Source organism: Haliaeetus albicilla, chromosome 26, assembly GCF_947461875.1.
Source record: "Haliaeetus albicilla chromosome 26, bHalAlb1.1, whole genome shotgun sequence".
Classification (NCBI taxonomy): domain Eukaryota; kingdom Metazoa; phylum Chordata; class Aves; order Accipitriformes; family Accipitridae; genus Haliaeetus; species Haliaeetus albicilla.
In genome coordinates, this window is record NC_091508.1 from 1,560,579 (window position 1) to 1,588,011 (window position 27,433).

The 27,433-nt window shown below is 53.0% G+C and overlaps 1 protein-coding gene across 5 annotated transcripts; it reads left to right on the top strand.

Moving 5' to 3' along the window:
- Positions 1-27,319, top strand: LAMB3 (laminin subunit beta 3). Of its 5 annotated transcripts, XM_069771881.1 has the most exons (25): positions 1-193; positions 297-373; positions 899-950; positions 2,473-2,537; positions 3,055-3,209; positions 12,337-12,451; positions 12,608-12,681; positions 13,156-13,338; positions 13,745-13,808; positions 14,147-14,322; positions 15,007-15,130; positions 15,528-15,716; positions 15,811-15,966; positions 16,570-16,766; positions 17,685-17,796; positions 18,251-18,623; positions 19,130-19,290; positions 20,318-20,526; positions 21,501-21,704; positions 22,408-22,552; positions 23,899-24,106; positions 25,126-25,267; positions 25,653-25,829; positions 26,284-26,437; positions 26,896-27,319. In XM_069771881.1, the coding sequence occupies exons 4-25, from the start codon at positions 2,489-2,491 to the stop codon at positions 27,030-27,032; spliced, it is 3,504 nt and encodes a 1,167-aa protein (XP_069627982.1). In that variant the 5' UTR covers positions 1-193; positions 297-373; positions 899-950; positions 2,473-2,488; the 3' UTR covers positions 27,033-27,319. The 5 variants fall into 5 exon arrangements, with proteins under 5 accessions (XP_069627982.1, XP_069627983.1, XP_069627981.1 ...); XM_069771882.1 differs by having other exon boundaries at positions 1-373; XM_069771880.1 differs by lacking the exons at positions 1-193; positions 297-373 and adding an exon at positions 1,597-1,699 and having other exon boundaries at positions 924-950.
- The last annotated feature ends 114 nt before the right edge of the window (positions 27,320-27,433 follow it).

Below are 27,433 nucleotides of genomic sequence, written 5' to 3' on the forward strand. Positions count from 1 at the left end.
ACTGCGCAGAGGTCCGTCCGCTCGCAGCTGGCCTGCAGGAATGGTGTCAGCAGCTCGTGGCACATCTCATCCCTCGCTTTCTCTGTAAAACGTTCTGGTGTTTCTTCCCCCTTCCAGCTGAGACACGGGGAGGAGGCATCTTCGCTGCAGGAGGAGGAATGTGGTGTTACCACATTGCTGAGCCTGTTACAGGGTAAGGGCAGGCACACCCAGTGCTGCGGCACACCTCAGCAGCGGCGGAAGCTGAGCCAATATTTCACATTCTGTAGCCTTAGGGATGGTATTTTTTTTTCCAGCTCTGTGTATACCCTTTCTCTGAGGTCCTGATCCTCAGCTTGCACGTGCTTGTGTCGCTCAGCGTGAGGACGGGGAGGTAGGTAGCACACACCAGCAAAGCCGTGGGAGCAAAGAGCCAGAGTCATCCGACGTGGTCTGCTGAGCCCCTGACCAGTATGGGAGAGGACATGATTTTGGGGTCATTTCAGTATAGTAAATGGAAAAGCCTTGATGAATGTGCTGCTGAGGATGAAAAACTGCGTTTCAGCTGAAAGGCAGGACGTAAGGGGTGCCTGGGAGCCCTGGGGCAGGGGGGTGGGTGGCCGTGTGTGCAAGCTGCTGAGCTGCACTCCCAGCTGCATTCACTGAATAGTCCTCAGTTTAAACAGATTTGTTAACATTTTGTTACTTTGCTGGCATTGTAAAAGAAAATAAACTTATGAGACTGTTTCCATTAATAGTCACCTAAAGCAACAGTGACCACTGAAACATGTCAAGTGCGAGAGAGCTCTGAATTGGGTCCAAAGTAGGGGAGAAGGGCTCCTCATCAGCTGGGCGTGCAGCTAGGTACCCAAACAAGAATTGTTTCTTAAAAAAATTGACTTTTTGACTTTTTTCACAGCTGGTGAGTTCGCAGGATTGCGTTTCGTAGATAACTCTCAAGCTCATCTCAGGTAATTTTGTGTCTCGAGGAATGCCAGTACTGCAGACAGGAGAGGGGCTGTGCGACCGAGTCTGTCTGTGAAGCCCAGTTGCTGCGCTCGAGGTCGCCTTCAGGCTGAAGTCTGATATGTGACTACCCAGTGTGATTATAACTCACGTGGACATCCCGAAGTAAGCTTTAAATGATTAAGCTGAGGCGCTGATAGCGGCACTGCCTTGTCATTGCCATGCTCAGCATGATACGCAAAACCTGTCTGAGAGGGTGGGTAAACATTCGGGTGTCTTGCCCGATGCGGAGCTGTGCAGAGGCTCTGGAGGGAGCTGGTTCCAAGCTGACTTGGCCACGTCCCGGCGGTGGCCGTGCGAGCCCCAGGTGGGTTAGCTACGGATGGGCTTTCACTTACTGGTTACCTGCAGAGCAGCTGGTTCACGCTGCCGTCACTCTCGGCCAAAGAGTGATTTATGCCTGCAGCCGTGCGCCCCGTCTAGGAGCTGTCATGAGTTATACCATAACTGGGTGTGTATGTCTGAAGATCCCTGAATCACTCCCTTTATCATTACTACACCCACGGGCACCTTCTCTCCCAGGTGAGGCAGCCGCCTGTTAAAAGCCAGGAGAGGAAAGAGCCGGTGCTCAGAGGGCTCTCGCGGTCGCAGATCGGCTGCTGGGTGGCACCAGGGGGGAGAGAGCCCTCGCCGTGAGCCGGGGACACCGCAGGGACCGGGGACACTGCTCCCGCTGCCGCAGGGAAGAGGGCAGGTGAGGTTTCTGGCTGCGGAGGGTGTGCTGGCAGCTCTGCATCCCCTGGGCTCTCCCGCAGGGCTTCCCCGCGGAGACCCTGCAGAAGACACCTATTCCGAGGCGATTTTTATGGGTTTCTTCTTTTGGTAGAACAAGACTTCGGGCTGTCGCGTGTGCTGCTGAGTTTTGATCTGGAATCAATTCTGGAAACGCAGGGCAAAGGGTGGGGCTGGAGAACAGAAAGTGCGGCGTGCCTGGGAAGGGGTGGCTGTGTGTGCACGCGTGTGTGCATGTGTGTGTGTGTGTGTGCGCACGCTCGTTAGGGCATTGTTTCTAGCCATACATTGCGACCTGGTATTGGCACTGATTCCCTGCCCATTGCGGATTGCGGTGCTGGGCTTCTCGATGTCCCCAGGGAGCCAGGCAGTCAGAAATCCCAGCTCTGCTGAGAGTGAGGTGCCATGCTGGTACCTGTGGTTCACCTCGGCAATATCATAAAGATCCAAAGATAGTGTTTGGGGAAGAAGGTAATCTCTTAAGCGCTTTGGGAGAATCTTGTGTATGCTTTGTGTGTTAGATGAAAAGCTGGGATTCTTTGTATATTAAAACCAACTACAATCTGAGCAGCTGATTTTCCTCTTTGTTATTCTTGATTTTTCACCCATGTTATTCTGTCGTAGATCAATTAAAATTATCTCCCCGTAAACTGAGAAGGAATATGAAGGACCTGAATTGAGCTTTAAACTGGCATTTTCTGCTCATTTTCACTCATGCTGCAAATTCTTCTCTAGGTGTGTCCTTGGTGGTATGGAGTCTCGCTGCCAGCTTTGGCCATGGGCATTATTTGTCCTCCTGGGTAAGGCTCACCATACAGTGTTTCTAAAAGGATATGGGGCAAGCTGACTAAATAGAAACGCTGCTAATGTAAGCTTTGCATTAGTCGCAGTATTGTGGCAGCAGCTGGGAGACCAGTATTTGATAATAGTGCTGGTGTTTGTCAAAAGGCTGCTCTGCCCTGAGCAACTGACTATAGGGCTGGCTATATGGGTAAAGAGGGGACACCAAACAGGGCTGTTCAGTATGATGGGCAGGGAACTGAGCATCCCTGCAGCCCAAACGCTGGGGTCATGGCAAAGAAGAGTTTCAGAAATAACTGTTAGTACAAAGCACTTTGAAAGTGCCTTTTTCTCATTAAAAATAAAGGTAATTCAGGGGCAAAATACCTTTGTCCTTTTTGGCATACGCATTTTGTAGGTTTGTTCCAGGCACGACCTTGTAGTCAGTCGGTCTGTTGTAGAAAACAGCAGGCATGCCGGCTGACGTCTGTCTGCCACCCTGACACAGCCCTAAGTCCTGTTTTCCTGCTGTTCCAGCTGCCCCGCGGCTGGTGTGTGCGCAGGGAACCTGCTCCCACGGAGCCTGCTACCCCCCGGCCGGAGATGTCCTGCTGGGACGAGCCCCCCACCTGCGAGCCTCCTCCACCTGCGGCCTCGCCAAGCCCGAGACGTACTGCACGCCCCACGGAGAGGTATGTGCACCTCCCGCCGCGCTCCTAAACCTCACGTGGGGATGCTAAAGCCTTTACCCGTCCTATCCTTCCTACCCATTTGCAGGGGTGTTTTTAACCTATTTCCCCTTCCAGCCATGCTGGGTCATTGCACCATCTGTGGTGTCCCCTCGAGCCCTTCTCTACCGTCCCCACGGTCGAGAAGAGGAGCCGAGCACGAACGCAGCGGCAGGGAAAGGGCAGCAAAACTCTGGCGATGAAGCACTGGAGGCAAAACGGAAGCTTTTGCATCCAAAATATCCCAAGCCTCCCTGTCCTTGGACTTTTTAGTTATAAACTAAACTCGTATTTCACTTGTCAAAAATGGGAACGTTTCAGGTCTTTCACAAAGACTTGGAAAAGCTTCTGAACCGAACAACTGTTTTCAATTACGCTGGTCGTGCGGGGGCAGGAGATCCTGCTCGGGAGGATAACGTTTCAGCCAGCTGCAGATTCCCAGGCTCCAAAGCTGCCACAGTCAGAGTAAGAGTTTAAGGATAAGTCTGCCTGAGCACAGAGCTGAAAACCCTACAGGGGTGATGTCCCCCATGTGAGCACTTCCTAAAGCCTTTCTCTGTCCGTCTGGCAGTGTTAACCCCGTAACTGCTCTGGGAGGAGCTCAAAGGGGAGCGGGTTCAAGGCAGGACAGGCAAAAGGGGTCTTGGAAGAGATGCTCGAGAGGAAAGGAAATGGCAGACCTCCAGTGAGGCAGTGTTTTCTACAGTGAAATCCAGCTTGAGTGAGTCAGCCGCCTTCTGGTTTTAATTCGCCTTCAAGCTGAAGGCCAAGATGTGGCAGTAAGTGGATTTGTTGCGGAGCCAGTGATGCTCTCGCTGGGCTGGAGAGATTTTTGCTCCGCTGTGGGCCCAGGGATGGCTGGGAGCTGCTGGTTGGTACGAAACTGAGGCAGGTCCCTGGCCCTGATGGGTGCGAGCATCACGTCCTTCTGGGTGCTGGGCTGGCTGCGGCATCTGCCCTTTGTCAGGTCATTTTCCAGGCTGACAGCTGTGGTCAGGCATTTCCTCCATTCAGGCTCCCACTCACTTTTTTTTGGAGCTGTTTTGCTGCTCCCAGGGAGCAGGGCTGTTTGCTCGCCTGCCCAGCAAACCCCCTCTGCTTCTCAGGGGTGCTGTGGCCCACGGACAGGAAAAAAGCAAGTAGTTATTTCTGCTCTGACTTAATTATTTTTTTTTCTTCCCAATTTCTGTTTATACTTGAGGAAAATTGTGCATAAATGTACCTCTGAAGTCTTCACTTAACATTGACTTTTGACAGTGACTTTTACTTGAAGAGGGGGGTTGTGCTATGGGAAGCAAGTGTGTGCAAAACCTTGACTAAGCTGGTGGTCCTAATACCAGCTGGCGTGGGCTAGTTATTCCCTTTGCCTGACCTTGAGAGATCACTCTGAAGGGCCTTCAGTTGTGATCATTTGCATCTTTTGTAATCTTGTGGAGTGGAGATTGGGTGTCTCTCTGACACCTGTGATATACCTTGAGCAGAAATGATCCGTTCAGTGCAGAATGAGTGAGTGAGGTCTCATGGCGGTACTGTGGAGGAAGGCAAAGAGCAAGATTGCAGCGATCTCTTCTAGTCTTCAAGTCCCTAAACTATTCAGTTTTCATATTCCTTATACCTTTCCTTACAAGTACCAAGGTTAAAAGGGATATGGAACAATTAACACTGATACGTTAAGTTGGATTCCCCAATTCTAGCTTTGGGGGTAGGGTCTTTGTTTCCTTACATATATGTGATCCTTTCCTTTACTGAAATGAGACATGGATCATTACTGCTAGCAAATTCCTCAAAGACCCTTATTTCTGTTCTGCAGCTGTAATGGGTAATGGGAGTTTTGAGTACACCAGCTCCTATCTTTGCAGGAGAAATCGCCATGTGTTGAGCATTTCCTAATTTTTTCCTTCCTTTTTCTACTTCCCTAATTTAAGGAAAAATTACCCCCCTGAACTCAATTTTCCTATTCCCATCCCATAAAAAGTAAGCACGTTTAATTTATTGACTCTTATGACTTTTTTCGTTACAAGTCTTGCTCTTGTTTTGTTGCCAAATAGGTGCAAATTTGGAGTCGGTTTTGCAATCTCAGCAGAGGGCATGGGACGAGGGGTTGCTCTCGCTGGCTGCCAGTGCCCTCGTGCCGGCTGGTGGGCACACACTGTCTGGCCCTGCCACCAGCCCACGCTGGCCCCAGGGTCCTCTTTTGCAATTCTGGTGGGTCACTGCTCTCAGCCTCTGCTCCATTGTCTGCTCTGGCTCCAAATCCCTCTAACCTTTATACTTTGCACTACTGATTGCTCCATTCCTTGGCTGTAGGCTCAGTCTAGTCAAATCCGGGAGGGACGCTCAGCATTGCCATTTATAGCGCAGGGGACTGCAGCGATGATTAGAAAAGTGATGGGGGGTGGTAACCAGGCAGGCCAATGGTCCGGCTTGGAAATCACTTTGTGCTTGGGAAATGGCTGTTCGAGTCAGCAGGGAAAGTAAAAGCAAGAGGGAAACTGAAAATAAAATAGAAAAATAAGTGAGCCTGGATTTGGAGTCGTAAAGTGCGTGGAAAGACTCTCATTGACTGAGGTGTGATTCAAGGCTCAGTTGACTCATCTCTTTATTTAAATGCTAAGTAAAGCATAGGAAAATGGAGTAGCTCACACTGCCTAGCTCTAGCCAAGGGAAGGCACAGTGTGGTTTTCATGCAGATTAGCAGGTTCCCGGTCCCCTCGCCTGGCCTGGCTCTTCTGAGTGACAGCACGAGGGCTGTGCACGCCTTTGGCTCTTTGCTTTGCCACTGGAAGCAGCAGTACCCATGCTGTGTTCACACCCAGCAAGATTAATGCTTCTCTGGAGGGAGAGTATATTTCTTTCCTCCAGGCTTGTGCAATGCTTTCAGCTTAAAGGCGTATTTAGAAGTAGAAAATAGCTACAGACTTTTCTGGTTGTTTTAATAATTTAGAAGAGTACCCCAAGCACCCTGCACATCACTGAAATCTTTTGCCAAAGAACAGGCAGGAGAGGAGCGAAGCCGGTGTCCTTGTGCCGGTGCTGCTGCTCCGTTTCCTGCATCCTACAGCGGAGCAGTTTGTGTGTGTGGCAACTACGGGGGTCCTCACGCCTCGACCCTGGGAGACTTTGGATGTTAAAATGTTGTTTGCACAAGGTCAAGGACCAAGATTTTCTGCCTTCCCTCCCCTGCTTTTCATGGGCACTTAGTGGATATGAGGAACGGAGGGTGGGAAGTCACCTTTATCCCCCCTTGGGTCGTGGTGACATGGGGTCATCAGGTAGGAATTGAGCCGAGAGGTACTAGAGAAGCCTAATCCCTAAATGAGTTAGTTGGGGGGAGTGTGAGCCGGCCGGGCAGGAGAGCTCCTGGCATGGCAGAGGGTTCCTCCTCCTGCTGATGGATGGTCGCAGCTGCCTGGCAGGGCTTCGTCTATAGCATCTCTCCCTGTGGTGTCTCAGCACTGAGTTGTCTTTGGCTGCTTCCAAAAATACAGGCCAATGTCTGCGAAAGAGAGTATGTGCAAGACTAATGCTTCTGTCTGCCTTATTGCTACCATCTGATGGTTACATCTGCTTGCTCACCTGCATGAGTCAGTCAGGGAGCTCGGTACCAATCCAAAACATGCTGCCTGCGGAGTGCTTCAGCAGGCCCTAGGCGTGTTGGAACAGGGGAGAGCATGCTGAAAAGCCACTGTGCCTCCCAGCTCATATGCTTTCCAGTCCCATGTCATCAGACAAACTCGTTTTTTACACAGAAAAATGCATCCACAAAATCATGAAATAACTGTGGTCGGATGGGACCACAGGAGGTCCAACCCCCTGCTCGAAGCAGGGCTTCTAGTTTTGGGTATTGCTTCACGTCAGGGGCTTGCACTCAATAATTTGTATTCCCAACCTGTTGAAGGTAATACAGCAACCCCGAGTTGCTGCTCGGTGCTTATCTCATTTTATTCTGGCATTCAGACACACCCTGCTCTTTGCTGCAGGGATATGTCCCTACCTGCAGTGAATGTGCAGAAGAAAAAGCCTATTTCCCATTATTTTTTCTTCCTCCTCCTCCCTTCTCTGTATCTTTTTTTTGCCACAAAAATTGACTGCAAATTGACACATATCCTGGGAGACATCACGTCATCCCCTCCCAGTCAAGTTGCAGAGGCAACAAGACCCTGGCGATGCGTGCGGGGTGTGGAGATAAGCTGGTGCAGTATGGGTTTTGCAGACTGTCATCCTGGCAGATTTTAAATGAAGTTTTGCTGAGGGGAGATGATGTGAGAACAGACGGGGTGAGGAAAACAGGCACCTACGTGCCTGCTTTTAAGCAAGAGAAATGAACTTCATTTCCTTAAAACCCATACCTAGGATGTTTGTCCACCTTGTGTCTTCTCCCCTCTCTCTGCTGTCGCCTCTGAATTTGGGGGTCTCTGGTAACACCAAGCTGTGGGTCAGAGCCCTCTTTTTGTGTTTTGAGCACAACCTCAGAGCTCATTTTCCAGTGTCACTTCTGACTGGCCAAGTGAAGATGTGACGTTAGATGCTATGGCTAAGAGAATGTTTCAAAGTTGATGCACAGTCCAGTTTAGCAAATACCAATTGCTCACTGAGAAGTTTAACCATGACGATATAACCATGGGTAACTTCTACCACCCATGGAAAATGTACAGAGTGCTTCACAGGCAAGATGAGCCCTGCTCCGTGAGCCTGGCGTAGTGATGTCCTGCAGCTGGTGTTAACAGGGAATGAAAATGGGTTGGAATAGAGAATTGCATGACTTGGCTGTAACAGGTGTCTTTGTTCCCAAGGTAACTTATTCTTCCTGCCCACCCTATTTTTTAATAACCTTCAATCTTTCTGTATACATATAAACTCCCACTGCTTTCCAGATTGTCCCCAAATAAACTTGGAACAGTATTTACCGTCCCTATACAATATTAATTGTGCAAGACCACACAAGGCTCCTCCCATATGGGAGGCTGTGTGCCAGGAGCCTGACCGACACAGTGCCTCTCGCTGACACGGAGCTGGGTCAAACGCAGGACCACCGAGGTCTCCACAGCTATGAAAGGTCATCATTCCATGACTGGAGAGAAGCAGCTTCCCATTTTTGCTGATGAATAGCTTCAGTTTATTTTGGGTTGTGCACCTATGCCAGGAGGTTTTATTTCAAGGGCTCTCTACTCATATTAAAATGGCAGCTAGAGCTACTTAAAATACTTTGGTCTGAGTCCATCAGCTTAAAATTGTTTGCGGTTTTCTGCCCCCGCATGAGCGGGGAAGCATGGGAGGCTGGTCAGCAACTGGTTCCCAGGCTCAGAGCAGGAGGGGAGCAGCAAAAACCCGCAGCAGAGCTGCAGAGAATGCACCAGCGAGGGCTGGGTCTGCACCCGTGTCCCTACACGCACCACGCAGAAGTGTCCCCAGTGCGTGGTGTAGCGTGTGGGCAATTTTTATAATACCTGTTTGTTCTTCTACATGGGTTTTTTGGGTTTGTTTTTTTTTTTCTTTTTTTTCACTCTCCACCATTTATTTCTAAGACATGAATCTGTTTATTCTCAACACGCTAGCTTTCCCTCTAAAATGACTGCCTTGTGAATTACCTTTTAAAAGGCTGGAATGAATTTCCTTTAATCTCTGAACCCCCATAACCCATATTTTGGGTGACTTTTAAGAGTAGCTTGGAGGCGCAGAGGGTGATTAGTGGTTTCCATGCAGACCTACAACATCTTTTACCTTCCTATAGGCCTTTCCAGCCCCACATCCCATACCTACTCAAACACGTACTGATCCTTTTTTGTGGCAGTAGCACACGGGCTGGGGCCCTTGGCTCCTGGCAGAGAGGGGACGTGCTGGAGAGCCCGGGCTGCCCCGGGGGTCCGTGACCCAGCTTTAACCGTGACCTCCTCATTTCCACTTGTCACGTAGTCCCACAGCCCTGGTCTGTTCCTGGCAAGCCCCGCTCCGAGGCATCTACTGAGCCTGTTGCTATGCTGGTAAAAAAAGAAGGTGAGAGCTGGGGAAAGGTGTGCGCTTGGTAAATCTGCCCTCAGCCCAGCGCTGGACTGTCACTTTTTGTAATTCCCTCTGTCCTGAGGAACTTTGAGACACATAGTCACAGTCAGTAATAGCAAATCCTCCCGTTGTGCAATAGAGGGGTTTCACAATTTGCTCCAAGGATGTGAAATTAATTTTGCTTCCAGTGATAATTTTAGCCTTAACTAAAAAGCTGGGGGGTGGGGCAGGGGGCTGGAGAAAAAAGTAGAAGATTTTTGCAGCGAGCACAGCTCCCAGGCTGCCTGGGTAGGGTCTGTCTCACACAGTTTAAACTTCATTTTTTACTTAGCGCTGCATTTTAAGTGTGGTTGCAGCTCCCTTGCCAACATTGCATTGTAGCTACTAGAAGGCACTTGTGTCTCTGGCTTGTGAATGGTCTAATAAGTATGCATGAATCACTCCTAATGAATAATTTAGCCGAGATTAACCTTTCCCCTTGCAGAAAGCCTTCCTTCTCCCTTTCCTAATCACAGTCAGAAGTGTTGTGAAGTTTAATCATTATTGGGCATTGTTTAATCTGGTTTATTTCTGTGGGTAATTCCTGTAGCTTCCTGACAATTTGGTGCTAGTAGTCATTATCTGAAATGAGTTCTTCTGCCTGGACCCAATTATATTATTTCTGATTCTTACTGGCAGAGCCAGGAGAAGTTGGTAGAGCCAGGGAAATTGCATGATTATATATTTTGAATTCTCTGTTTGCTTACTCTGCAATATTGTTATAAATATTGGAGTTAGCCAACTCCTGTTCTGGGATATTTATAGGCAGAGAACATAAAGACTGTGGAAAATATTATGGAAACAGGTCAGTTTAAAGTGAGGATCTCTCCTCAGTACCTGCCCAACTGCCGAAAGGTTCCCAGGTCCAGGGGCAGAGCAGAGTCAGGTCTGGGCTTTTTTAGGAACTAAAACCAACCCACGATCAGAGCTCACCTCTGTCCGCTGCTGCCTGACCACCTCGCTGCGTGCCGTCTGCTCCCGGGGTTCAGCACGGCCGCGGGCTGGGAGAGCGCCGGGTGGCTTTGCGTCTGGTGCGGTACCAGTTAGTGCTTTCTGGTCAAGGCCAGCGTACTCCTTGTGTGGTTTTGTGTGAGAGCAAGCAAAAAGGTAACTCTGGACAAAAATTTCCATGAATTTTTCTTTATGTTTTAAAAAAAATAAATAAATAAAAAGGATAGTTCTTATGAAGCCAAGTCACTTTTTGTAGAAATAAGAGACTTGGCTGGCTTAGATGAGCCTGTGTCAGGAGTAAGGCAATACATGTAAACCATGAATTAATATTTTAAAGGGGAAACCAGAAATCTTCATGCCACTGTGGCCACTGGCCACCACCTCCGGCTGCCTCTCCGAGGCCCAGATCTCTCCCGACGCCAGCACATGTGTAGGGTCGTGCTTAGTGTTTGGGTTGGAATTGGCTCGTTTGTTTTAAGGATCAGACGTGGAGATTTTAGCACATAGGTGGATATCAAGTGTTTCTTGTCGCTTGTCACCCGATGTCTCTGCTCTGCCACTGAAAGCTGATCTCATCACTGGGGTCCCAAACATTCCCGTGCCTCTGGTGTCACCTTATGCCACCCCAGTGGGTGCCAGCCCTCGCAGCGGGGTATCTCGTTGCCTTCCCGGTGTCAGCTGTTAGGTCTTCTGCCAGACACACTCCCCTCCTCTCCCCCAAACCCACTTTCCTCCCTGGACAACCTTTCCGAGCTGTCCTGCCCTGCACCGCCGAGGCCAGCGCCTGCCATGACTGGCAAATGCTGTTCTCGATCTTCCCCAGTTTCTCAGGCTTTGGGTCGGTGTGTCGGTGTGAAGTGTGTGTGCCACTGCTCTGTTTGGGAGGCTGCTTCACTGCTCAGGCCACTGACAGCTTCAATTTCTAATTGAAATGTTTCACATCCCTTTTGAGGCAGTGTTATCCCGTGGCTCATACAGCTCCTCCTGCCCTGGGAACCTTTCCGGAGAGTGGAATCTGCTCTCCCTCTCCATTTCACCAGGCTGGAGATGCCGAACGCTTCGTTTCATGCCTTGAGTACCAGCTTTCCCCTCCCGGTGGCCTCTGCAGCCCCTTCGGATGGGGCCTCCCCGCGTCCCCAGTGGGATGCTGCTGCAGGCTCTGTCTCCATCTCCTATTTTAACATCCCTCTGGGACCTGCCCTTCCTCACCTTGGCCTCACCTGGGTGTCTCCCCGCCATTTTGTGGTGGTCCTTGCCCAGCCTGCTGGGCCACCCCGTGCCTGCCTCTCCCCTTGGCTGGTGTCTGGACCTTGGCTGCTCCCATCTCTTGCTCAATCTCTTTTCTGCTGCTTTCTACACATTTCTGAGCCTGCTCCTGTGCCGCACGCACCCGGTGGCCCCATGTTAGTGGCTGCACGGACTGTTGCTTGGTTAGTCAAAATTTGGGTATTTGTTTGCTCCTCGGGGACTCTGTTTTCTCCTGTCCCTACATTCCCCGTGCTACATCCCCATTGCCTCTTGAATTACTTGCTCAAGTGAAGGGCTGAACTTTGAGCCACTCGACTTCCCACCCGCTGACTTCTCACCCGCTGAGCTGTTTGCTCCACTCTGCTCCCAGGGGAGAGCGCAGGGGGGGCCGAGCATCACCCAGGGCTTTTGGGTGCAAGAGAAAGGCCTTTCTGTTCACCCAAACAAACAGCCCCCTCGGCTGTGTGGAAAAGGCAAACTGGTCCTGAAAAGCTGCAAAGAGCTTTCTATCAAGTGTTGTCATGGTGGAAAACAGGGGGGTTGCTTAAAAAAGGCACTTTTGATGGTTTGCCAAAAATGTGTTTTAATCGAAAGCATTTTGGTTTTAGTTTTTGGTCCATAAAACCAGGAGCTGTGTTTTTTAACGGGGTATGAAGGGGACCGCTTGAGTCCTGTGTATCGTTAGCCTTACTGACCACGGTTCTTCAGGTCTCTCATAAACCAGTTTACTGACGCCATTTGTTCCTCGGTGAGTCCATGCAGCGCTTGGGCTCCTCGCCTCCGGGGTCTGCAGCGGGGTCTTTCCCTCTGGCCGAGCCGGGCCAGTCACTTCCACCCACGCTTTCTCTTCCAGTGGAGCATGAAATGCTGCCGGTGCGACTCGCGGCTGCCGCACGCCTACAACGGCCACCGCGTGGAGAACGTCCTGTCCTCCGCCGGGCACTCGCGCTGGTGGCAGTCCCAGAACGGTGAGTACTGCTGGGCGCATTGGTTTGTCCCAGGACATTGAATTCAATAGATTGGAAGGAAAAAAGGAAATAAATGGCTTGGCTCGGGCAGCTAAGCGTTTTATTTTCCTGAAGTCCGCAGTCCGCTCCTCTGAAGCTGCCTCTCTGTGCCCGCAGGCATCGAGCGCGTCTCTTTGCAGCTGGACCTGGACCAGACATTCCAGCTCGGCAGCGTCCTGCTTCACTTCAGGGTTCGTGTACGGCATCTCTGCTGGCGAGGAGCTCACAGATGATGGTGGATGGGCCCTGCTGGCTCCCCGCGAGATGTGGGGATCTGGGTGCACAGCTCCCTTTGGGCTCCTGATAGCAAGCACGCCAGGGTCCTCATCCTTCCTTTTCCCCTGTTTTTTGGGGCCATTCCCCTGGGTGTCTGGGAGGAGCAGAGCAGGGTGGTGGGTTCCCATCCCATAAATGTCTGCCAAAAAATCTCCTTGGGGCAGATGTGTACTTTGCGGCTGCAGCAGGGCTGGCGGAGGGGAGGGAATGGACAGACCCAGAAGTTGTTGGTAACCTGCAGGGGAGACGATTGCTCCAGCAGCCTGCGGAGATGTGAGCCGGGAGGGAGGAGGAGGAGGAGGAGGAGGAGGAGAGGCATCCCCAGGCCCTAGGCAGGAGCTGGCTGGGGTGTGCCATGTTACAGATGTGCCTCTTTCCCTGCTCTGCAGTCGCCGCTGCCCGCTGCAATGCTGATCGAGCGCTCCACTGACTTCGGCAAGACCTGGGAGGTGTACCAGTACCTGGCCTCCGACTGCGCTGCCGCCTTCCCCCACGTCCCCCGTGGCTCCCCCGAGAGCTGGCAGGACGCTCGGTGCCAGGCGCTGCAGGGGTACCCTTTGCATGGGGGCAAGGTAGGGTTTGTGGGGTTTTGTGGCAGGGACTCCCACACATGCCCGTTTCCCCCGCTGTGACCCTGGGTTCGGGGCGCATGGCCAGCACAACGCTGGAGAAACATGTGGTGGCCTGGAAGTCTTCTACATGTATTACACCTGGCAAGGGATGGAGCCCGAGGACATCCAGGACTGCTGAGGGGAGTCCTCGGGAGGATTCCTGCTCCTCTGGGAGGAAAGCCCTCGCTGCTTTGTGACAAGCGAGGTGTTCTGTTGGTCTTCCTGCAAAATCCTCTGCAACTCTGAAGCCTTTTGCCTGCGTTAAGTGATGTTCTGCAGAGGCAGGTCCAGAGCACACACTGCCCAGAGCATGAGAAGAAAGCACCTTGTGTTTCCTGCTTTTTAACTTACCTTTTTTCCTTCTAAGGTGAAATTCAGTGTCCAAGACCTGGCATCTACCATCACTACCTCTTACAGCCAGACCATCAATAGTAAGTGACCAGTCTCTTTCATGTCTGAGAAAGGGAGAGGGGGATAACGCACCTCGCGGTTCTTCCTACGTGTGATGGAGAGCGCTGAGCTGGGGTCACCCTGCAGGGGAGAGGAGGTCCTCGGCAAACAAGACCTCGAGCTGCACGTTAGACTGCTGCCCTGGTGCCTCCGAGGTGTCAAGGAGCAGCGTTTGGTCTTTGCTGATGCCTCGGCTGCTGCTCTTTGTGCCGATGCCTCTGTCTCTTGCTCCGAGCCCTTCACACGAATTGCAATGCGCTTCTGCAGCCAGTGCCCGGGTGCCTGCTGCCCCCTCACCCCTCTCCTTGGTCCCCAACAGAGCTGGGCCAGTTCACCAATCTGCGGATCAACTTCACCGGGCTCCCCCACGTCGCGCGCCAGGGCTACCACTCGCCCAGCACCTTCTACGCTGTGGCGGAGATGCGGGTGCTGGGGAGCTGCTTCTGCCACGGACATGCCGACCGCTGTGCCCCTTCGGAAGATCCGCACGCCGTGGTGAGCGTCGGGGGGAAGCGAAAAGCCTAAAGACAAGCTCTGTGCTATCAGGCTCCACCACATGCCCAGGAGTGCTCGTTGGGAGAACCTGACCGGGATGACCAGCGTTGGGGTGTGGGAGTCTTTTGCCTGGTCAGAGGTTGCTCGTAATGGGGGAAACAATGCCCCAGTTTGCCTGCAGCAATGGGATGGTGGCTCTGCTACCCCCACGTAAACCCCTTTTTTGTGTCGGGAAGAAGGAGGAGGGGTTTTATAAAGAGTTACGAAGTGGCTGTGGGAGGTCGTGCTCTGGGGGGAACTGCTCCTGCCAGCACTGGGTCTCTCAGCTGGGTGGGGGGGACATGCTGAAGGTTTCAGCAGGCTCCTTCATGCCTAGGAAGATTTGCCAGTGCAGGTTGTTAGCTGTTGTGGGATTTTCTTGTCCCCAGCTTATGCTTGTCCGCTTTGCCTTGAGCGTGGTTGTCCTTGGGTAGGTGGTGGACGTGGTGGGAATCTCCCTGCGGCTGCGAGTGAGGAGCTGGTGCTGCAGCAGCCCTGTCTGGGTGCTGGAGCTTCAGCTCTGCGTGGGAAGGGGGTCTGTGCAGGGGTGGGAGCAGGCCAGGCGTGTGCCAGAAAGGCATCAGGAGGATGAAGCTCCGAACTGAGCAGTTACCATCCAGGAGGGGTAAAGCGTCGTCTCTGCAGCAGGTCCAGGGGCGCTGCGTGTGTCAGCACAACACTGACGGTCCCAACTGCGACCGCTGCGCCGCTCTCTACAACGACCGGCCGTGGGCACCTGCAGAAGACAATGATCCCCACGAGTGCCAGAGTACGGCGAGTGCCTTTCCCCTCTCCTCTTCCTGAGGCCTTTCCTAAATCCTCCCCGTCCGTGAGCAATGGGAGTGGGAGCGAGCTCCGGAGACCTTTTGCTGGGACGCTTTGCGGGGCTGGATGTTAACAGGGGTGTCTGTGCAAAAGGCACCCTGATACATTTGCATTCTGCGGGACTGCGGCCAGGCGATGCTCTGGGCTCGTGAGCTGCACCAGTGCTCGGCCACGCTGTCTGACTGGGACCAGTTTCATGCTGGGGCGGTTGGCGGGTGTCACCGTGTCACGCAGGGGCCTCGGGCACCCTCTAGTGCCGCAGCTGCCGCTGCCAGAGGGGTTTGCACGGTTGCAGCACTAGCTGGGCCGTTATGTTGGGGATTTTTTTGTTTGTTTTTTAGGGTGCAACTGCAACGGTCACTCGGCCTCATGCCACTTTGACCCGGAGCTGTACCGTGCCAGCGGAGGGGCGAGCGGGGGTGTCTGTGACCACTGCCAGCACAACACCGAAGGCAACAACTGTGAGCGCTGCAAAACAAACTATTTTCGCAACCAGCGGCAAGATCTCGCCCATCCCGAAGCCTGTCTGCGTGAGTGCCCGGCTACCCCCCTGTAGCACCTTCCCTGGACCCCCCTGTCCGCCCCTCGCACCCCTCGGCAGTGCCGTTTCTTGCACGTTTCCAGCCTGCGAGTGCGACCCGGACGGCACCGTGCCGGGCTCCATCTGCGACCCGCTGACGGGGCGCTGCGTCTGCAAGGAGAACGTGCAGGGGGACCGCTGCCACCTCTGCAAGCCGGGGTTTGCCCAGCTGGCCAACACCAACCCCATGGGGTGCCGCAGTGAGTACACGCGGAGACATCCCTGCTTCCCAGGGTGCTCCCACCCCACCTCAGCACTCAGCATCCTCAGTGGCTCTGAAAGGGACCTGGTTCCTGATCAGCTTTGATTTGGGGGTTCTAAGCCAAAGGACTGTTTTGCAAAGGCTTATAAAACCTCCTTGCTCAGGCTGTGGCTTGTCTCAGGTATAAGTTTGGCAAAAAGCACAGGGAAAGCGGGGTTTGGGGTATGTGTAGGGCTGTATCCCCTTCCCTGTGCCTCCCCAGTCGTGCAGGGCTCGGGAAGCCGCAGGGGATGCAGGAGGTGATGCCGTGTGGGCAAGCAGGGCTGTGCACAGCCGGGGCTCGGGTCGGCGTGGTGCGTGTGGCTGGGCTGGAGGGATGCTGAGGCCTCTCGGGCTGCCGAGCCCTGCTGCAGCGCTTGATGGGGCAGCGTGGTGTTAGAGCAGGGGCACGGGTCCCTTGTGCCGAGCTCAGGTTTGAAGACAGAGACAGGAGACCTCACCTTTGGGCGGCTGCAAGGTCCTTCTGTGGACCTGGCTTTGTGGGAAGCCAGGCTGGTGCTCTGCACCTGTTTTTAATACGACAAAACCCTCCCCGTTTCAGGATGCACCTGCAACGCGCTGGGAACGCGGCAGGACATGCCCTGCGACGACGAGACGGGGAGGTGCTTCTGCTTGCCCAACGTGGTGGGGAAGGACTGCGACCAGTGCGCGGCCGAGCACTGGGAGGTGGGGAGCGGCCAGGGCTGCCGGCCCTGCGGCTGCCACCCGCGCGGCTCCCGCAGCCCCCAGTGCAACCAGGTACCACCCAGCCCACCCTCAGCATCCTCAGAGCAGATTCAACATACTTCAGCAATATTTCTTTTTCATTTCCCTGCCTTCTTTCATGCGTGCACCTGCAAGCTTGCTTGCTTTTTTCCTTTCCCAACTCTGCAAATGCTGCTGTGAGGGGCTGCCGGTGGCAGTGGCTGAGCTGCACAGCCGAGAGTGCCACGGGTCCCCTCTAGGCAGCACCAAGCCAGGGATTGCTCAGAGCATCGAAACCACCTTTTGCATGGCTCCATCATCCCATCCCACCCATGGGAGCCTCCACAAAAAGGGCCATGCATTCCCTGTCGTGTCCTGCTCTTATTTTCCTTTTCCCATTTCCTAGAAAATGTGACAGACTACTCAGGGAAATGAATGAACGCAGTAATTATCAAGGCAAGATTAAGCCATTTTAAAAGGCCTGATATTTAGTAAGGAAGTCCTAATAAGAGATCTTCATACAGGCGAGGCAAGTTAATTATCCTCATTTGTCAACGAAAAGCGTGTGTGTCACTTCAGGCTTAAGAGACAACTGGGAAAATTAAAGTTAAACGTGAAAAAAACTGAAAAAAACCACCCCATGACAAATTCTAAGAGCCAAAGATAGGCCCAAACAAGCTCAGTGCAGGGAGGAGACCTGAGATCTCAAAGTGGCTGCTTGTGGGCGATTCCTTTGTCTTTGAAACAAAGCTCAAAACTCAGCTTTGCAATGCTTGGGCTGTTTGGAGACTGTTTGCATCATCGTGGCTGAGCCTGTAGCCTGTCAGGAGCAGCACGGGCATGTCCTGGGGCACAGGCTGAGTAGAGAAGGTTGTCCGTGTGCTGGCTTTAGTGCTCAAGAGCAATGGAGGGAGGGCTTTCCCAGGAAAGTGCCCAGAGCCGTGTCTCTCTGATATATTTCTCTTTCCTCAGTTCACAGGACAGTGTCCGTGCAGAGAAGGCTTCACGGGACGGACGTGCTCTGCCATGCAGCAGCAGGTTTGCCCAGACAGGCACTACGGAGATGTCCGGGTAGGGTGCACAGGTAGGAAGCATCTGTTTCATTTTTGGCTCGGTGTTTCTTAGCACTGTGAAATCACGGGTTATCTGGGAAAGAGCACCTGGCCCATGTCCTGACATCAGCATTTCCCTCACTGTTTTGCAAGAGAAAACCCCTGTCTAGAACAGCCTCCCAGTTCACCTCCATCTCCAGGTATCCACCAGTCCCCTCCCGGCAGCCGTGGGTGAGCCCCTTGGCCATGCCGGTCTGGCCCTGCAGGGTCAGGGGCTGGGCAAGTGACTGGGCTTGGGGGCTTTTCGTGTTCTTCTGCCTGTGCCACCTTCTTCCCAGATGCTGCAGGGGCTGATGGGTGGGGTTGGACTTCAGATTGTGCTGGCATCCCCTTAACAGGGTCTGATTTTGTATATATAAAAAAATTTATCCCCCCGCCATTTCGGTGGGCTTCATCTCTATATCTCTCCACCTTTCCATCGCCCAGAGTGCGACTGCGACTTCCAGGGCACGGAGGACGTGGGGTGCGACAAGACCACGGGCCAATGCTTCTGCCGCCCGGGTGTCACGGGTCCCCGCTGCGACCAGTGCCAGCGGGGCCACTGCAGCACCTACCCCGGCTGCGAGCTGTGCCACCCTTGCTTCCACGCCTACGACGCGGACATCCAGCGCCTGCGCCTGCGCCAGGCTGGCCTCAGCAACTCCACCTCACGGCTGCCCCTTGGGAGCGGGGGGTCCCGCTTCGGCCCCCGCCTCTCGCAGGCGGAGGGCAACGTGCAGCAGGCACAGAGCATCCTCGGCCGCTCTTCTGCCACAGACCAGAGCCTGGCCCAGGTGGGCAGCGTGCTCGCCACGATCAGGTGAGGGATGGGTGCTGCTAACGGGGTGCATCCCTTAGCTGGGAGGAGATGCTGGCTTTTTTCTGTGCGCTCACTCCGCTTGTCATATATGGGCCCCTTGCACGTGTTCTGCTTTGTTTCTATACCTGAAAATCTTGCTCCGCTCACGAGGTGACCAGGGATGCAAGAGAACAGCGCTTCCACATGTGCCCGTCCTGTGCAAAATGTTGCAAAGGCAGGAGGCCGGTGGACAGTCTCCGGACGGTCGGCATCCTCAGGCCGTATTCAGCATGCGTGGGCTCGTCCCTGCAAGCTGGCCGGGTGCAGGAGAGCTGTAGCCCAGCCCCGCTCTCTGCCGCCTCTGCAAACCTGCGAGGCCGTGGCGTGTCCTCGGCCGTCAGCTCTCCAACTCAGAAGTGCCTCTTCACCGGGTGCTGGCAGTGTCCCGGCACAGATGAGCCCTGCTCTCTGTCTGCAGGTGCTTTGCTCTCTACTTGAATTCATGTTTTCTGCATTTTCTCTCCCAGAGAGCAGGTCCAAGGCATGAATCCTGACCTTCGTTTTCTGGATGAGACCGCCTCTCTATCGAGGGAGCTCGAAGCCCTCAACAGCAGCTTGCTTATCACTAACACCCAGTATCAGAGCAAGAAGACCCAGTTTGAAAGCAGCCGCAGCACGGATCTGTCAGGTACGGTGCTGCAGGTGTAATATCTCTTAATTTTCAGCCGTTAATTTATCTCAACGTGACTGTGCCTGGTGGTTTCCCATTGGCCAGGTGGATGAGATGGAGTTTTTAACCTGCTGTCAGCTTAGGAACGGCACATAGATCTTCCCTCCCCAGCGAGCGGGATGCTTTGCACCAAGCCTCTGGTCCGTGACCCAGGATTTCACACTATCGGGTTATTTGCTCCGGCATTATTTGGGCGGCTCGCTCCATGGGCGCTGTGTTCCTGTCCCCCGGCCAGCACAAACTCTGCTGCCGGGGCGCAGCGGGAGCGGTGGGAAGGGGGGAGCCCCGCTGGGAGCGTGTCACTGAACCCGGGAGGAAGCTGAGATAATGAGGGTTGTGCACAGATGGAAGGGATGGAAGGGTGGGGAAGAGAGCCAGGCGGCTGTCAGGCGCTTAGAAGAGCTAATTAAGCCCTGTGATGATGCTGGTGGTAGGCTGCCATTATATCCCTGCTACAGCTAATTCTCTCCCGGTGTCTCATTGCTGCCTCCCCCTCCCCGCTGCAGCTCAGCCGGCCGGCTCTGCACCTCGCTGTCCGAGCAGGGCTTCGAGGTCCGCATCCTGACCGCTCTCCTCCTTCCAGGCTGTGCTGGAGGGGAATGGCGGGGCCTGCTCGGGAGCCAGGGAAAAGGCTCTGAAAGCCCTGTCCTGCGCTGCCAAAGCCCTTCTGGGCTGCACAGAGCAAAGCCCAGGATCAGCACGCGCACGTCGTCTTGCTTTAGTTTTGTTTCAGTCTTTTAACCCCAAGCCAGAGTTCAGTCTTTCAGGAGAGGTCTGTAGCTCACTGAAGGAATGGCTGAAAGGCATTTGGAAATAAAAGGAGCTTTTTCGTTATGCCTCAGTGACTAATCACCCTGGCTGTGTCCCGCTCCTCTCTGTGCACGAATCCATTCGCAGGGTATAGTCGATGCCTTCGTTTAGGTAGCTCTGCTGCATTTATGAGTCACGGAGGCATTTGTGTCATTTATCGGTTTTATTCCTGCAGGAGCCTTCAAGACAATCAGGTCTGCTTACCAGACGTCCACCAATGCCAGCAGCCTCGTTGCCAGCACCGCCGGGCTACTGGCCGAGTCCCGGGAGAGCCGCAGGAACGCCGCGGGGCTGGAGGGGGGGCTTGCGGAGTCCACCTCCAAGCTGCTGACCCTGAAGGGCAAGATAGCCTCAGCTCCCAACCTGACCCCTGTCATAAATAAGGTGAAGATACAAAGTGGTTTTCTGACTTCTCCGCTGTGTGTCTGTAGCTTTCAAGGGGGCCCTGCAGTGCTCAGGGAGGCAGAAGTCTCATCCTGCAGTCATGCATCTTTTCTCAGGCAGTCTGGCATGGCAGGACAAAGTCTCTGTTCAGGGAGACTCATAAGCGGCATCCAAGCATCCTGCTGCTTTGGGACATCAGTGGAGAATTGTCTGAGCATCCCCTGCCTGGGGATCACAGATATGGAAGTGTTGCCCACCCCTCCCTCCCAGGCACGTGCTGTTTCCTCCAAGGACTCTCTCGTGTGTCAGTTCTTGTATCTCGAAGACCCACTTAATTTCTGGATGAGGTTTCTTTTATTTCTCCTTCGCTGCTTTGTTATTGCCATGGAGATCCATTTTGGTGTCTCCTAATGCACGGTTGCTGTGGAGACCACCAACCTCCCCTCTCTGCTTTTCAGGGCACCAACGCGTTCCCAAGCGACCAGCCTGTGCTGGTGCTTGCACTGGCTCTGGGTTTGCGTGTGCCCTTGCTGCAGTGCGCTCTTTGGTGGGTGGTCACTCTAGAAGATGCCATGCAACTAAAATCACTGATGTCCAGGCAGGAGGGCAGGGTCTTCCCATCCCATTCTCTCTTCCAAAGCAAACCGCGACCTTGTGTTGCTGTCTCAGGTGTGGGCATTCAGCGCTGCTGTACACGAGCGGAGCTCTGGCTGCCCTTCCCTGACACGGTCACGGTCTCCAGTCATTTGGGCTGTGCCACACACATCGCCGTCAGCCCGTCGGGCAGGGCTGGCTCCATCCCTGTTCCCGTGCAGAGCTTCTGCAGCGCGAGCGCAGCAAGTTCCCCAGCTCCCTCGGCGAGTGTCCGTCGAAACTTTGTCCGCCGCGATGGGCTGGTTTGCCTCCCCGAGGGCACCGAGGTCTCGCCAGCGAGGCGAGTGCCCTCGCTGCCCCACCGCTCTCTCCCTCTCCAGATCTGCGGTGGCTTCCGAGTGGAGCCCTGCACGCCCGCCCGGTGCGAGGGGCTGCTCTGCCCGCGAGACAACAGGACTGCCTGCGGGGCCGGCCGGCCCTGCCGCGGCATCTTCCCGCTGTCGAGCGGAGCCCTCGCCACGGCCGGGGAAGCCTCCAAGGAGTTCCGCAGCCTGAGCGCCCGGCTGGAGGAGACGGCACAGCTGGTGAGTGTGGGCAGCGCTGCCCGTCCCACAGCCAAGCCCCACGCTCGGTCCTTTGGTGTCAAGCAGCGGAGCCTGCGGGGATGGCTGTGGGGAAGAGCGAGCTGTGAGAAATACCCCATCTCAAACTCTGTTTGAGACTTGGTCATTCGGGCAGCTTCAGAAATGCGGGAATTTTTGAGCGGGAGACTCCCTGCTGCGTGCGTGGGTGCTGGCTCCCCCCAGCATAGGAGCCACAGAGCTGGAGGCACACGAGCGGATCTGGAAATGTCCTGAGGAAGCCTGACTTCCTCCTGGTTTGGGATTAGTATGGCAGAAGGGGTGGGGATGTAGAAACCTCTCTGATTCCACAGGTGTATCTGCTCTAACGTTTGATGCAGTCTATTAGAGGATGTGTTAGTGCTGTTGTGGCTTCTTCCTATGGCCCCTCGGGTGCTTGCAAAGATAAAGTGAATTTTCAAAGTAATTCAAAATCCATTTCAAATATATTTTATAAAGCTAAACAGTACTGTCCTTCTTTGAGAGTTTCCTTTGCAAATCCAACCCTCAATCTTTAACATTTACAATCCTTTAAAGTGGTGGCATATTAAGAATGGGGAATAGCGTAATTTCAAAGTGCCTTGCCCGGTTCACTCAGAGTTGAGGTAGGGCTGCTGGGATTCCAGATCAAGAAGAAATGGCTCCATCAGGATATTGTTGTTTGCAGATTAAAATGACGGAGACGTCTGCAAATCAGATTCAAACCAATACTCGGCTGCTTGTGGACCAGATAAGCGTAACGAGGACCCAGATAGAAGGAGATGTGCGGCGCATCCAGCAGTTCATCCAGCAAGTTCGAAACTTCTTGTCAGGTAGTGCTCTGCAAGCTGTAAAGTATCTGTATGCAGGTTGGTCTGTGCATGGAGAAAAGTATTTTTTACGGTGATACTATGTATGAGAGTACAGTACAAGGGAGGCAGCTGAATAGCTCACCCCAGTTAAGCTCTCAAATATCCAGTTTATCTGCACGTGGGTATTTACATAGCAAAGGTAACACACATCCTCTGAGGCAGCAAGGCAAGCTTGGACAATGTTTTCTGAAAAACAGAGAAGAAATTCCAGCAGTATACCAGCCTCAGTGACTTTGTCAGCAATTGCAGTTTGGCCAGCTGACTTGCTCAGGCTTAACCGTGCTGTTCAGATGGACCCAAATTAATCCTGGCTGTTTTATCTGTGTTGGCTTCCCTGGGATGTCACCGGGGCAGACCCTGCCTGCTTCCTTACAGAGACATTTTGGGGTTGTCTGTGAGGTCCACAGGGCCGTGACCTTCTGTGCGTGGGGCTTCGTGGAGGGGTCTCCAACATCCCCCCAGCAACTGCTCTCAAATATTACCTCTAAAACAATGAACTGAATTACCGTTAAGTGGAAGGCTGTGAAGGAGGCGGTCTGTTTGTCCGTAGCATGGACAACAGCTTGCTTTGAGTCCCGCTCTCTGCCTCGGTGCCTTGTGCCATCGCCGGGGGCTCGAGGACAAACCCGTCCCCATGGCTGGTGCTCTCCAAGGATTTGCAGTCGGCATTGACCCGATGCGCAGAAGTTTAGTGGCAACACTCGCTGACCAGAGATAAACAAGACAACTCTTCTCTGGAGCAGACTATTAATCAGATGAGAATTCCTTGTTGTCCTATAAGCCAATGGGATGACTTATTGTTCACAGACAGATTGTAATAACATAATGAACCTCATGAGCATTAGCCAAATAAGAAAATCGGGTCATTTGGTGCTGCCTGGTGTTAATGATGAGTGAAGATATTTCTGAGCTAATTGCTGGGCTAATGTCTCTTGGGTTCTGCCTGCTTCTGATTCCTCAGGTTTATTAACTTTTATTTGTGAAATAAAAAAAAGGCTCGTCTTGAAACACAACCTCATCTGCTCAGTGAGGTCTACCTGACTGCTCTGGGCTTAGCCATGGTGTTCTTGTTGCCAAGCAAAAGGTATCATTTCAGTCCTTTCCTGAAAGTTTTGCTGATGTGAATGAGAAGTATGTTGAATTCAAGGGGATTAAATTCAGGGTGGATCCTGACAGCTGTCTGAAATGAAGAGACTGTGTCCGTGAGAGCATGCACGGCTGGATGTCTACCCTCACCCTCCCTTGCATTTGCACTCCCACCTTTCCCCTCTCCCGTTTCTGACGCTGTCTGTCCGTTTGCTCTGTAGACAAGGACACGGACCCTGCCACTCTCCAGGAAATCAGTGAATCTGTTCTCTCCCTACGTCTCCCCACGGATGCTGCCGCAGTCCTGAGAAAAATGACTGAGATCCAAAAATTGGCAACCAAGCTGCAGTGCCCAGAGAGCATACTTGCCCAGACGGCCGAGGACATCGCTAAGGCCAAGCAGCTTCAGCAGGAGGCAGAACAGGCCAGGTTGGTTGGGGTTCAAGGGCTTTTGGCAGCTGAGAGCCACTCAGCTGGAGTGAACGTGATGGTTCTCGGTTGGGTTGAAATCTCGCTCTGCTGGAGCTGTACTGACTTGCACAATCTGAAGTTTTAGGCCAGGTTCTTCTATGTCTGTACAGTGCCTAAAAGATTGAGTCTGCAATCTCTACCTCCCTGGTGCCCCAATACAAATAAAAAATCTGGCTGCCAAGAATAGATCCTCTTATAGATACTAGAACAAGAAGGTCTTTACCAAAAGTAATGGAGGCTTTTCTCTATCTCTTGAGTCCCTGTGATGGGAGATGAGAGGGTTGCCCTGGTATTACTTGATATTGGTGACCTACATCCTAATTGCACAAGAGAGCATGAGGAGATTAAATGGGCTATTTGTTTTCTGGGTGAAAGTTGGGAGGATTATCCCATGGTCCCTTAAAAGTAATTACAGAGTGTCCTTGCAAATTTGGAGCACCTACTTTGTCACATGTTGACTTGCAGCAATATCCCAGCGAGAAGGTTAGCGGGATAAGTATGTAAACTCCTTGATAATGTCTGACACCTGCTTAACCTGCTGGAAATGATGAGACAAGGAAGCTTGGCTTTCTATGGAGAGCTCTGTCACCCTGCCTGAATAGTCCCACTGCAAGCAGAAAAGTATTTGTTGAAACTGGTTCAGTGGTTATTGCTTTCCCTTCAATACTTCTTCTTGCACCACTTACAAAATAAATGTTTCTAACTAGTTTAAAGGAAGGTGTTTCTCTCCCCTTCTCAGTTTGTCTCCTCTGCTTGGGGGTATGAAATGGAAGTAACACTTCTCTCAAAAGGAAACCTGCTGGAGTGCAGTGTGTCCAGATGTGTGGGTTTGTGGCTTTTGGGGGAGGGAGATTGCAACCTTCTCAGTAACAATCCTGTCTTGCGTCTCAAGCTTCTTTATTTTGTCTCTGCAACCTTGACTTCCAGTCCATGCAATTACCTACGCTCATTCCTGGCCGTTTCCCACATTTCCCCAGGAACCGGGCGAATGCTGTGGAGGGCAACGTGGAAGAGGTGGTTGGGAATCTGCGACGAGCAAACACGGTGCTCCTGGAGGCTCGGGGTGCTATCAGGGGCTCTGGCTCTTCCCTTCGGTTCATCCAGGAGCGCGTTGATGAGGTAAGTGATGCACAGTGACTTCCCAATAACGATACTGTGCCCTGCTCACTGCTCCTTTGAAACTTCCCTGCTTGGTAGAGTGCTGCACCAGCACAGCTGGGAAATGGGACCTGGTGAAGCTTTTGCTGTAAAAATCTCTTCTTTCTGCTGTGCTTCACTTGTGTGCTTTTCCAAACTCCAGTCACGGTCCCTGCTGGAGCCCCCGAGACAAACCCCGGGGCTGCCGTGCTGAGCTGTGCAGTGAGCGGTCCCCACTCCCTGCCGAAACCCCGCTTCTACGATACGTCCATCAGGCAGCATAGCTGGTCCCTGCACAGAGGGAAAGACCATTAGGAGTGGGCTTTGGATGTGATTTCCTTCTTCACATGGAGCGCTCTGCTTTTAGATCAAGGCTGTTCTTGGTCCAGCTGAGAAGAACGTGAAGTCCATCGCGGGCCAGCTGGACGGGCTGGCGGAGAGGCTGTCGCGGCTGCAGCACGGAGCGGACCAGAACCGCCTGCGGGCTACCGACGCGCGGCAGACGGCCGGGGAGGCAGGCGAGCAGGCCAGGAGCGCGCAGCAGGTACCGGGCTCCGGCACGTCGCCGGCCGGGACGGTCACAGCTGTGCTCCGCTCCCCCGCTGTCATCAGACAGCAAAGCCAGCTGTGTCCTGGCACGTTTTTAGATAAGGCAAGGAGGCTTTCCTGTGCACGCCACGGCTTGCGCGCTGTCGTGTCACTTATTAATCTGATGTAGTGTCCCACTAGTGAATTTTTCCAGGACCTTTCTCAGTCCTAATGCACTTTGCTGGAAACTTATTTCTGCTGTATCTCCCGCCTGTATGTAGCCCATACAGCTGTCAGTCAGCATCTTTGTGAGTGCATCACAAACTGTTACTCATTCGCATGATAACAGAGCGACAAAGCTCTAGTGCAGTAGCCATTTAATATTTAAAATGGATTCAACGTTGGGAAATCCCCTCCCCCCCAGTCTGTTTGCTCGATCCTGCCTGCACTGCTTATTTACTCTTCCACAGGCTTTCGAACAAGTGAAAGAAATGTACGCTGAGCTGAAGAGAAGGATGGAGCAGAGCCCGGCTCTGGGAGAGCAGGGCAGCAGGGTGCAGAGCATAGACCTGGAGGCACAGGCTCTGTTTGAGGAAACTTTGGCCACGATGCTCAGGATAGAAAGTAAGGCTCTTTGTGAACTCAGTGTAATAATCTCATGCACTGGGGAAGGGCTTTTGAATCCCAGAGGACTGAAGGAAAGAAATTACGAGGAAGACAACATACTCTCGGCAGTGAGATGGTGTGCATTTGGGCTGTATCTGCTGGTGCTGCCCTGGTAAATTTAGAGTTCACAAGGGTGTGTGTGCTGCCGCGGAAGGGACCCCCTGCCTGCAATGCCAATGTGCCCCCATTTTCCTCCATTTTTAGGCATTCAAAACTAATGGCTTTGTTCAGAGCAGTCACGTTGGGGTATTTTTGAGGGGAAGAAGGGGCAACACAGGATGTCAGTTTTTCTGGCCCCCCCAGAGCTATGCAGGAGGGAGGCGGAGGCTCAGCCCAACCTGCTGGGGTGGGTAACAGCCACGATGCCTTCCTTCAGTCCGATCATCATGTAACCCCCTCCTGCCCTCTCTCCTCAGCTTTAGAGATGGAAATTCAGGAAAGCAACAAGGCTTTGATGTCCAAGTCGGCCAGGCTGTCGGGCCTGGAGGAGCGGGTGGGAAGGATCCGGGACGCCATCAACAAGCGAGTCGCCTACTACGAGAGCTGCTCCTGAGTGAGCTGCCTGCGCTCCGACGGCATTGCCTTCCTCCTCTGCAGACACTGACTTGTGTATTTATTCCCATTTTCTGCCTGGAGTTCTCATGTGCCTAAAGTCTCTATTTTTAGCAAATTGAGTTTCTGTAGCTCTGGAAAATAGCTGCACTGAGCCAAAGGATCAACCGCATGGAGAGGGCTAACTTTGGTTGGACTGGCTGGAGCTGCCCAGTGGTTGGAGGAAAAAGAGGGAGAGACATCAATCTTCCATGGCAAATAAAAACATCCCCAAAGCTGTTATTTCCAGAGGGGTTTATAAACCAAGAAGTTCTTTCTTCTTCTTGTTCTAGCCAATTCAAGCTCTTTATGCTGAATTTCACTGTTCAAATTAAAACCCTCGTGTGGGGTCTTTTAAAATTT